This window comes from Conger conger, chromosome 1 (assembly GCF_963514075.1).
Source record: "Conger conger chromosome 1, fConCon1.1, whole genome shotgun sequence".
Lineage (NCBI taxonomy): Eukaryota > Metazoa > Chordata > Actinopteri > Anguilliformes > Congridae > Conger > Conger conger.
Genome location: NC_083760.1, coordinates 69678623 through 69691147, shown reverse-complemented (window position 1 = coordinate 69691147; position 12525 = coordinate 69678623). Strand labels below are relative to the sequence as shown.

The 12525-nt window shown below is 39.9% G+C and overlaps 1 protein-coding gene across 1 annotated transcript in view; it reads right to left on the bottom strand.

Moving 5' to 3' along the window:
- Window positions 1–4042, bottom strand: part of LOC133135169 (inactive phospholipase C-like protein 2) — a 57270-nt gene extending 53228 nt beyond the window's left edge. Inside the window, exon 1 of the mRNA XM_061251979.1 lies at window positions 2342–4042. Coding sequence (XP_061107963.1) covers window positions 2342–2587 — 246 coding nt within the window. The 5' untranslated portion in view covers window positions 2588–4042. The remainder of the gene's footprint in view (window positions 1–2341) is intronic.
- Between the last annotated feature and the right edge of the window lie 8483 nt (window positions 4043–12525).

The window sequence follows — 12525 nt, the reverse complement described above, 5'->3', positions numbered from 1 at the left end:
TCTCCAACCTCTACTAGTTCCACCAAACATATATCACAGGAACCGTTTTCCATTCCTCAACACCCTATACTGAAAGCTACAGGCTAATCCCGAGTTAGGAGTAAAAGCCTTCCAGTTTGTATTCAACAAATCAAGAGATGGAAATTACAATTTAAGAGGGTTGTGTATCTTTGAAACATGCGATGTGAGAACCAATGTAAAAGATAGATGCGTTTCAGTTTTGGCAGTCTAACTATGGAATGGCCTAAAAGACGACTTGAAATTTCGTAGCTCTCTGTTGATTTTCAAAAAAGCCTTAAAATGTGAAATAACAATTTAGAATACTTTTTTTGTACTACTGATATTCTGGGTTATTTTATGGATTGTTTAGCCTTTGGCTTCAGCCTGTTCATTTTTCAGTCACTGATTGTGTGAACTTTATTGTGTGAAATGGACTGGCGTATATTCTCCCAATTTGCTAAGTTTTGTTCTTTATAATCTGTGACCAAAATGAACTAGGCCATTCATTCATTCCTTACTTCATTCCTATCTCTAGCCTCACAAGCCATCCAAACAAGCCAGAAGATTGTATCAGTCCCCTACTGTTGATCCTTCTCAAAGAAAACATGGCAATTCCGAGATTCTGTGCGTCTCTCCAGACCAGTTCTAGGCTATATGGAATACCTTTTCTTTGCACAAAATGCAGCGCATAGTTTGGAAGAAGTCCTACGTTTACATTTGGACTGTAAAGTTGAAGTCATGTACACTAACTCTACAACATTATAATAGTATCACTACAATAGCGTTCACTACAATGGTTTAGAATGGTACATATACATAAGGAAACTTTATGAAACAGTGTAACGGCCAATCAGCATCAGATCATCAGATGTCAAGGACTACAGGGCACTTGCATGCTTTCCCAATCTGGCTAAATGCCAAAGGGTACTCAGAAGCCAGTCATTTATTTTCATCGAGATGTCGATGTAGACATGACAGCGCTAATCAATGTGCACCATTTATTTGGAATAAACAGCTGTGTCACACACAGAACCAGTATTTAATTCTAAATGAATGGTTGTCCCTTTATTTTAATGTCATATTGTGCTGTCATATTGTGTCCATCAAACAGGATAATCAGTAAAGAGTCTGCCAATACAAAGTTAGTCAATCAAGCCCTCAAGTGTTAATTATGGTAAAGCACTAAGGATGGTCGATGAGCACTACCCTGCAGCTTCTGTGGTTTTCATGTCCCTCTCCCTTTCCTATGGTAAGTGAAACAGCCTCTTTATTGGCAGATCAATACTCAGCACACAGGGGAGAGCTCTTAATATGTGGCTTCTTCAACACTTCATTTCTGTGTTTTTTTCTTTCTTTTTTTTTCCTTTTTTTCCGCAATACAAATACAGCTAAATACAAAGTCAGTTGCATGTGTTGCAAGATTGTTTTTACTTAGATTGGATTTTATACAATATTCATCTATGTCCTGGGACTTTGACATGGGCATTACAGAAAAGGAGTCAAATCACATCATATTACCACTGTAGCTACTCACTACATTTGAAATACTGCATCTTAATACAGGTACACTAAACAAGTACACGCAGCGGGAAATAGTATGATATTTCTTTAGGTTTACATCACATCACGCAAAATTGTAACACACAGAAGTAGGCCCAACAGCTAGAAATGTCATATGCACCCAGAAATGTTAGTTTGTTGGCCATTCTCAAAGAGAGTACACTAAAACAACTATGCAACAATATAAACATTTTGATCTACCCTCTTTAATCTGAGAAACATTCCTGCTGCTCTCTTAATTTTCATCCTTTGTTTAATGTGCTATAGGGCTTAGGTTAATTCTGCGTGTTCCATAGTTTTTATGTGTCATTTTATGGGTTATGTTTCCTCTAAGTTTCACGAGTGAATGTGTTCTTTATTTGCTGGTCCTTTTGTAGTAAAAAAAATAACGCGCAAATGTTTTGTGTATACAGGGAGGGCTATGTTAATTTTCGCAATGTTTCACAAATATAAAATTCTGCAAGGACACCATTAGCCAGAAATGTTCTTTAATGTGTTTATGGTCCTCTCGCGTAATAGACGGCATCACCACAAGACTTAAACAGTACAAATAACATCTCATCCACATTCAATCAATTTGAATCACTGTCATCCGCAAGTCGGGTATCTCACGTGAACTAATGCTTTGAGGCAAAATTCTGTTTGCATCCGTGAATAATAAAAGGTAAAATTAAAGTATAAGGGCTCGGTTGACATGACCGAACAGGCTAACAATACTTTAACTAGGCAATAGCTAACACGTTTACATAGCTATGGGTTTACTTTTGGCACCTCAACTTACCTTTATAATACTGCTTCTTCGAGGTATCCCAGATTTCGTATCTAATCCGGCAGAAGTGCTGTTGGCTTTCTCGGGGCTGTCATATTTAGTCGGAGATTCGGACCCAATCATGGTTGGAATCCCACAGTCCCCGTTCGACACCGATTCTTTGCATTGTGTTTCTTCGTCTGTCTCGTCCCCGGTTACGGCCAATTTATTTTCTATTGTGGGAGAAGACACTCCGCCGTTCTCCCCTAACTCCGCCATAGGTAACGTTACTGTAAACGTTAAGAACTTTAATGATTTGGCTCGTTATGCGTATTTCGGCGTTTGTCTGTCTCTGGAAAACCACTGCAAGTAATGTTCATTTAGCTAACATTAGTGTCTCTCCAGACATGCTCCGGCAGAATAATTCCTAACGTATGCTAGCTGCCAGCTAGCTAGCAATATACAGACATCACATGAACATTAGCTAGCTAAATAATTAGTTGCTAGGTGTCTGAAAAACTAACTAACTTACCGTTACCGTCCCAGATGCAAACTTTTAGATAGCTGGTTAACTAATTCCATGTGTACATGTCTCAGCTAGCTTGCCAGCCATCTAATTCAATTTAACACCTTTGTGGGGTGATCCTTGCATTGTAGTTTTAGTTAGCTAGCTAGCTAACGTTAAGTTACATAGCCAACTAATTAGTCCAACTTCTCATTCTCCTAGAATTTTGTGGACAATGGCACGATTTGTCATAGCCAACCAATACAGACAGTTAACGAAATATATGGTATATAAAGGTATTATGACATATAAAGACACCTTATTTCAACTAGCTAACACTAACCACAAAGAAAAGCTGTTAATGTCTGTACTATTTTGCTACCGTCAACCAGATAGCTACCTCAATTCAATTAATGTTAAAGCTAGCTACTAGCTGTCTCAATACAACGCATTCATCCATCAACGTGGTTCATCAGTCACCCTTGCAAGGCATTGGTGACAGCTATCTAAATATCAATCGAATCAGAAAAGCGCTCTTTTGATACAGTATCAAGTTGATAACGTTAATAAGGTTTATCGGTATATACGACTTCCTCAACTCACGGGCTAGATTGGATTCCTGGCTAGAACGTTGACTATTGCAATGTGCAATATTCAAGGTAGGCAATATAAATTAACACTACAGACGCTACCACTGGTAACGTTAGTTAGCTAACGTTAGCTAACTGACATTCATATGCTGATCTAATTAGCTAGATACCCATCTATAATGACATTTGGTTAAATTGATGAAATCCACTCAGTGATTCCCAGAATAAAAACCTCAAATGGTGATGTGATAATATAAAATGTTATTCCTCTTCTTGACACCGCGATGACTTGTTAAGCTAACTAGCTAGCACTGCCTTCTTGACGACCGTTGGCTAATTTGTGAGCATCCTTAAGGCTGTAGCTAACCAGCAAACGCAAAATTAAGCACGAACCGTATCCAGATATTGCTGGCTAGCTAACCGGCTAACGCTAGCGAGGATTTCTTAAAGCAGCATCCTAGATAACCAATTGACTAGCAATCATTTCGTAAAAGCCCAGGTGAGATGTCCGTTGGTCGATATTGCTCCGACGTTTAATATTTCATAGCGACACGGTGACAGTTCAGAATACGAATTAGCTAGCTACAATCGCTTCCTTAAAACCAACCCTCGCGCGCTGTATGTTCACGGCTATCGTCCAACCGAAACAAAACTTGCCGTCAGTCAAATACCAGCACTACCCATGATGATTGTTAATGAAAACTCCGCCTATTGTGGCTGTAAAACACTCAGATTAAGTGTTACGGAGCTATAAACCACGCATATGACATCCATAAAACAAAGCGTTTAACTCATTGGTTGTATCATGAACAAGAACAAGAGGGCTATTAGACTACCTGCGTCCACTTTCACTATAGCCTACCTGCATGTAACGACAGTGATAATTTGCTATGGCGGATATCAGGTAGGTTGTCGCTGCTAAAACGTGACGGTCTTCTGAATCTGGCAAAAATGCACCATGAATAATTATTTGGTAGTTTAATAACAAAGCATAATTAGGCTACTCTTCTTAAGAAAGGAAAATGTTTTTATTTTGTAATTCGCTATTCAATATTGGTCTGACGCTCCCAATATAAACATTAAGGTTGACTCTGAAAAAAGTATGTTCTCGTAGCTCTTTTGAGTAGGCTATTTGTTTAAGGCATACAGTTCTGGACTTCTTAAATTGCATTACATGTCATTTACAGCTCATTAGTATAAGCAGGAGACAATCCCCCTACAACAATGTGGGGTTAATGGCCTTGCTCAAGGGCCAAACAGCTGTGCAGATCTTATGATGGCTACAACAGGGATCGAGCCACCGACCTTGTGGGTTCCAGTCATATACCTTATCCAATAAGCTACAAGCTGCTCCAATGTTGCAGGTATGCAGGCTCATCTGATTAGAATCTAGATTGCTAACATGAATCCTCCTTGTATGAGTGGTTTACATAATTGAGTAGATGCATAATTATAAGCAGGTTGAGTATCCCTTGTAAAGGCTGCTATTCTGTCCAAATAATGAAGAAGACAGGTAAGTTTTGTGCTCTAAGGTACAATGTTACCTTACTAGGTTAAAATTGTACCATCAAATACTAATATACAAGGGTAATGGTAAACAGGTGTACCTGTGAGGGTACTGCCCCACTGACAAGCCATTACACCCCTGTAGGTACCATTTTTGTTGCACTTTTGTTCTGACCGTGTGGGCCAATTAAGAAATGTTGTAATATTCCAGAAAATTAGAGAAATCTGCATAGCACCAACAAGTAATTTAGGTATTTATTTTGTGTATTACATAATAATTATCATGTGTTGGAAGTAAGCTACTGTTGTCCAGTGTGCTTCAAAATAATACAACAAGACTGCTGTCCCAGTACAGGGCACATAAGACTGTAGTTGAATTTGAAGTAACTCATTGAAGTTGGCCAGATTAGTAACTTCAAGCTGACAAGAAGGCGACTATAACGCAAATAATCACGTCACAACAGTCGTATGCAGAAGAGCATCTCTGAAAACACAACACGTTGAACCTTGAAGTGGATGGGCTATAGCAGCAGAACGCCAATACATGTAAAAAATAAGTATAATCAATACATAATGAAGTGGTCACTGAGTGTAGACAGTAACCAAAACCACTTGTGAAATCTTGCAATGTTTGAAATGTTACACAAGGATGTAACGTTCATTCTCCACTGACTCCAATGTATTATTAATTAACCTTGTTATCAAACATCTATCCTCTTTTGTTCAATTGATTATTTATGAATCGTGCCAGCAATTTTACCATGCTACCATTTGTTCATTTGTTTGTTGAAATAAGACTATGTATGAAACAAACATTGAAGTTTACTTCAAACAACTGAATTTAATGTGGTCTGGACAATATAATATTGATCTCATGTTTATTTTGGCCTTTTGGTGGAATATTCAGCTAAAGCAGTAGCCTTTTGTGAGTTAATACTAATTGTTCATTTCATCCTCTCATTAATAAACCGGTTTGCAGGGTACAGCATTATTGGCCATATTGTAGGTTTTCTCCTTGCAAACAAAAACAAAATGTCCTTGTTAACACTTAATATGCTAACACATGACATCTCATCGCAGATGAGAAGCAAAATAAAATCAAAAGCAGGGAGCACACTAAAAATCTAGCATACAGTATATTATGTTGTCCATGTTATGTAAATGGCCTGGCAGCAGCATTTTTCAGCAAAGCCATTCTCAATGAAGTGTTAAGGGAAGCAGTTTCTAATTTGATTTCAAAATGGATGAAAAAAGCAAATGTGTGTCAAATTAGTTGTTGTCTCTTTTTTGTGAAACGATCTCCAACCACTGCCATAAGTCGTCTGCACTTGTACTAGCAAAGCACATGAGACTGGCTCCTTTTAATAGGATTGTGGTATCGCATTCCACAACTAAGGCTCAGGTATTAGACTTAGCCTCCTGAAATCCCCGCTGCTGGTGGAGCCTGCTTCCCTGCACGCAGAGTCAGCAGCAATCAACAAAGTCCATGGAAGCCAACACTGGAGGGGCTCCTGCTACCCCATACTAGGGAAATATAGAGACACTGTTTTAAAAGAAGATATTTCCTGTTCATGGGGGAAAGTCTTTTACAGGCTGTGATATCGTGGTCTGACCATTTAAAGACAGGGGTTAGGAAAATCCAGCCAGAAATCTCCGCTGGCTTGTAATTGATGGATGATTCATTAGTTCAGGGTGAATCATTTCAGTAGTTTTGAACGTGGTTCACCATCTGGTCTCCATACATTTTCTGATTTTCTCATAAATTTTAATTATTGTAGTTCTGAATCTGGTTGGTTCAGTTCCACATTAAATCTGTGAGCCCTGAAACTTTGTCAAATGTTAGTGACGTTTAAATTATTTTTCTCAATATAACCCTTGATAATAGGTCCATACACATGTGCACTGTATGTGTTTGTTCATGTGTTTGTGTAACCAGGGCAGTTTAGCTACTTGCCCCAATGGTATGAAATCCCCAGTCATTGAACTCACCTCTTCACATATGTTAAGAAAGCATACATAGCTGGATAATCAGTTTTACTTTCACTTTTGTTAACATATCAACAACATGGTAAATTTTACTTATTGTCAGTAACACTATTTAGACATTTTAGCATATATACACTCACTTAGCACTTTGTTAGGAACTACTTATAACTGTACACCTACTTAATCCTGTGATTATCTAATCAGCCAATCGTGTTGCATAAAAGTGTCCAGATATAGGTCAGGAGCTTCAGTTAATGTTAACATAAACCATCAGAATTGGGAAAAAAGTGATTTCATACTTGGCATGATTGTTGATGCCAGGTGAGCTGGTTTGAGTATTTCTATAACTGCTGGTCTCCTGGGAGTGTACTGAAAATGGTGCGAAAAACAAGAAACATCCAGTGAGTGGCAGTTCTGAGGACGGAAACGTCTTGTTGATGAGAGGTCAACGGAGAATGGCCAGGTGGTTTGAGCTGACAGTAACTCAGATAACCACTCTGTACAATTGTGGTGAGCAGAAAAGCAGATGCACAACACGTTGAATCTGAGGCTGCAGTGGCACAGGCTCATCAAAACTGGATAGTTGAAGACTGGAAAAACTTAGTCTGGTCTGATGAATTTTGATTTCTGCTGAGGCATACAGATGGTAGGGTCAGAATTTAGTTTCAACAGCATGAATCCATGGACCCAACCTGCTTTGTGTCAACAGTCCAGGCTGGTGGCGGTAGTGTTATGGTGTGGGTAATGTTTCCTTGGCACACTTTGGGCCTGATAATACCAATCAATCATCACTTGAATGCCACAGCCTATTTGAGTATTGTTGCTGACCATGTGCATCCCTTCATGGACACAATGTACCCATCTTCTCATGGCTACTTCCAGCATGATAATGCACCAAGTGACCGGATCTGAATCCAATTGAACACCTTTGGGATGTGGTAGGATGGGAGATTTGCAGCGTCAATGTGCAGCTGACGAAATTGCATGATGCAAGCATGTCAACATGGAACAGAATCTCAAAGGATCTTGTGGAATCCATTGCACAAAGAATTGAGGCTGAATTTAGAGCAAAGGGAGGCCCTACCCAGTATTACTATAGTGTTTCTAATAAAGTGCTCAGTGAGCGTATATGGTCAAATGTCTAGATAGAGAATTAAGACATTCTTTCATATATCACTTTAATCTACATAAACATTTTTAAATGACTGGTTGAAATCCCTACTAGACTGAAATATACAGCTATTCATGGGAATCACATCTGAAATGTATCTTAAACATCTTGAAAGGTCTCATATCACACAGCCTTTGCAGGGTCTGTGCAGATGTGATGATTCACTTGGGAACTCTTAAGAGCTGCACGATTAGTGAATCTATGCAGGTCACAAACATATTCAACATAATGTGCTCTACTCTGAACAGCTTCAGTTTGAGGAAGGTGTAATGCACTAAGGGTATAAGATACAATAGCTACATTATAAAAGGAAATATACAATAACCTATATCTCATAAGGATTGTTATCTTCCAGGCTAGTCTGTCATGAAAGGTGTCTTGCATAGTTTTCACAGATCAACAATATGAAATTGCACAACAGAGACATCTGCTGGTTAAAAAGTAATTCATGGAATATTAAACATATTAAAGTATTTGTAGTTCAGAATAATAATGCAGTCCCAGAAAGCCTCCTTATTGCAATAATGGCATGCTTTATGTTTAGTTTAGCATTTTTATTTTGTTAACATCACATAATGTTAACATAATTGCCGTCTTGACTCTCAGGACTATGCAGAGGACTGTTAATAGCCCTGGTACTGCTTCATGAGGAGAGTTAATCTTAATTGCACAGATTCCTTTCAAAGCCTTTTCCCGAATTCCCTTGTGTAAGTATTTTCATTTGTCAGTTCTCTGACTGTCTTTTGAATATTCACTGAAAACGTACTGTGAGCCATTCATTCATTCATGCTGGTTTAGAGCTGGGCCCAGAAGCACCCCACAGACAGGCAGTCTGAGAGAAGAAGGATCATGTGGCCTCAGGCCTGAAATACATCTAAGGGGGAGCAGTTTCATGATGACACTGACACAGTTCTGGAAGCAACAGCAAAAGGGGATGTGGAGAGGAGACTAAAGTCTATGACAACCATCATTGTGAGCATGGCTGCAGAGAGATTTGGTGTGAAGGGGAGGAGGGGAGCCAAGCAGCCCTATACAAAGAAGCAGAGGGCAGCTAAGATTCCCAACCTCAGGAAGGAGCTGAAAATTGTGAAGAAACAGCATAAGGAGGCAAGTAAATGGTTGGCATTTATATAGCACCTTTATTCAAAGCGCTGTACAATTGATGCTTCTCATTCACCCATTCATACACACACTCACACACCGACGGCAATTGGCTGCCATGCAAGGCACCGACCAGCTCGTCAGGAGTAGTTGGGGGTTAGGTGTCTTGCTCAGGGACACTTCGACACAGCCCGGGCAGGGGATCGAACCAGCAACCCTCCGACTGCCAGACGACTGCTCTTACTGCCTGAGCCATGTCACCCCAAGTGAAGAACAATGGGCACCGTCTCATGCTCATGAAGAGATTCCTAACTCTGCGCAGAGCCAAACTACACAGGACGTGGTGGAGAGAAAGGGCCAGGAAGCAAGCTGCTCTACTTGGATTCACCAGGTAGCTGCTTGGTCAGAAACAGTGGATATCTACCCTATATGAAGGAGGAAATTGACTAGCACCTGTTTGACACTAGAGACCAAGATCTATAGCAGTATGATAAGAACACCAGAGCCAACTGAGGCATTTTACTTGAGGGAGCCACTCCTGAAAGAAGTCCAGGATGTGGTGAGGGGTGCAAAATCCAGTTCAGCACCAGGACCAAGTGGCACCCCCTACAAGGTATGTACGCATTGCCCAAAGCTCTCTGATAACCATCAGAGTCATTTGGAGGAGAGGCAGTGCAGAGTCCAAGGACGTCAGCCAGTTCAGAATCATCTCTGGTCAGTTTTTTTCTTCAGCATTGTAGAGAACCGACTGACTGATTCCTTCTTCAGCAGTGGATACATTGACATGTCAGTGCTGAAAGGTGGTATTTCAGGGGTACCTGGTTCTGTTGAACTTACAGGCATTGTCACACAACTCTGAGAAGCCAAGGAGAACAGGGGTGATGTGGTTGGACCTTACCAATGCTTATGGCTCAATGCCCCACAAGCTGCTGCTGGAGACGCAGGTGAAGTAATTACATCAATTTCAGCCTAAGAGTGTCAGCAATGTCAATTACATAGGAGTGGCACAGACTAGAGGTGGAGATCATCAGAGGCTGCACCATTTCAGGATACACTAGCATGCCCCATATGCTAGAAAATGACACATACTGAGCTGCTGCCCAAAGGCTCTGGGGGATGGCCGGCATCTGTGGCAGCATGATCAAATGCTTTGAACCATTGCGGAGGTCATCTCCAGTGCCATCAGAAGCAGCCGGAAGTTGAAACCCAAAAAACAAGGCATCAGCTTCATTAGAGCTAGAGGGAAACTGCAGCTGCAGGACTTCGTAATACAGCACAGGACCAGCAGCTGTTGGCAGACTTGGGCAAGCATGTTGCCAAGATCATGCTTAGAACTGACATTGTCCTGGTTCATTGTCATGCTAGAGCTAATTGCGCCATAGGAAGACCACATGGAGGAGGCTTTTGAGTGGAAGAAGAAATATGAAGACCTGGTTAGTGACTGCCACAGACAAGGTTGGAGGGCTTGCCAGTGGAGGTAGGGTGCCAGGGATTTGCAGGGCAGTCCATCTGTAAGGCCTACACTGCACTTGGCATCATTGTGGGGCCATCTATAACAGCACAGAGGCTGCAGAGAAAGCCTCCAGATGGCTCTGGATCAAGTACGTGGATCCACACGAGGTTGCTACGGCACAAGCTTAATCAGCTGGGTCACCTAGGTGTCTGATGTTGAATGACCCGAAACACCCGATGACCTCTGGTTACATTACTGATGTTGTGCCCTAGTGTCGCCTCAGTAGATGTATTGTTACAGCTGATGATGGTGGTGATTATTACTATTATTATTGTTGTTATTATTATTATAATTATTATAATTATTATTATTAAAAAATGAGAGATGCGCTGCATGCATAGAATGCACAGAGCAAATGTGAGGGTTGAAGAACTCTTCCACAGCTGACCAATAGATGGCAATCACATTCACATCCATTTCTGTAATTAACTAATCACATTTGCGCAATGAATCTTCTCATAGCCTACTCATCCAACCACATGCACACATTGCTTTTCCTTAAACCAACAGTCAGACCTTCAGAACTTCTCACTGCCTATGCTTCCTCTGCTTGCTCGCTTGCTTCTGCACAAATTGTGCTCCCCCTCCTCCCTCCAGCTACCACTTGTTTTTTGGATCTGCTTTGAATTGGTTTGAATTGAAATATTCTGAATTGGTTTATGCCAGGAATGTGGTTAAATAAAACAATTTAGTGGACACATATTTGTAATGATTTCAATGATCTTTCAACAAGCTTGCAAGCAGTTTTTGAAAATCTGGACAGCACAGCTTGTGCTGGAAACCGTGAGTCAGTAAATCTGTTAAATGTCAGGCTGTGAAGAAGAGTTTCATGCAGTTCTTTAAAGAAACACTGTAGTAGTCCAGAGCCTGCAGCCATTTACTGTAATTACAAAAACTTAAATTACTTTTGATATTTTCTGGTATATATATATTGATATATTTTACACACAAAACCGTAAGGAGAGGAAAAATTGTTGTTAAAAAAGTGTGGCATTTATATATTAAATGTCAATAACACAATGAAAGCACCTTTTATAAGTACTTTCTGAATTTTACTATTACTTATTATTGAAAAAACTATTCATGAATGAATAAAATGTCATCCGGAGTGCTGGAAGATTGCAGCATCAATATTCATTAGGGTGTCCTATGGCGGATTCCACTTGCTGCATCAGCCCTGGAATTTAGTGTGCTGCTCTTGTCAGTTTTTAGATGCTAAGCAGGGATGACCCTGGTTAGTACATATTTAAAAGATCAAGAGCCAAAATCTATTCAGTATTTCTTACTTGCAGGTGTTTCAGGTTCACCATGATTTGAAGAAGCGAAATAAAATACATGCATACTGTTAATGCAAGGGCGTAGGTTTGCTTTGGAAAGTGCATGGTAGGGGCAAATCAGTGTATGTCATTGAAAAATCATTTTTAAATTTGATCACAAAAAATAACCACTGCAATACATATTAATTGTTAGTCTTCCCATGACACAGTATCCTTGGAGCTTACTCTATAACTTGAATGGAAAATAAGTGAATATATATATATATATATATATATATATATATATATATATATATATATATATATATATATATGCTACCCTATATTACCAAAAGACCAAGACCAGTTTGCTTTTCCTTAGATATTTCTTTTTAGCATCAATGCAGCCTTCCTTGCATGGAGGATGACCCGGTTCTGTTGAGTCCCCTCACATACAGTATATGATCATTATGATTTGTATTTATTTGGCCCAAATACCTGTCACTGACATACACAAACTCTTTACATATTGCCCTAAGATCCAGTTTGTCCATCTTGTCCTGTATGTCTATGATGTACTGTACAAACA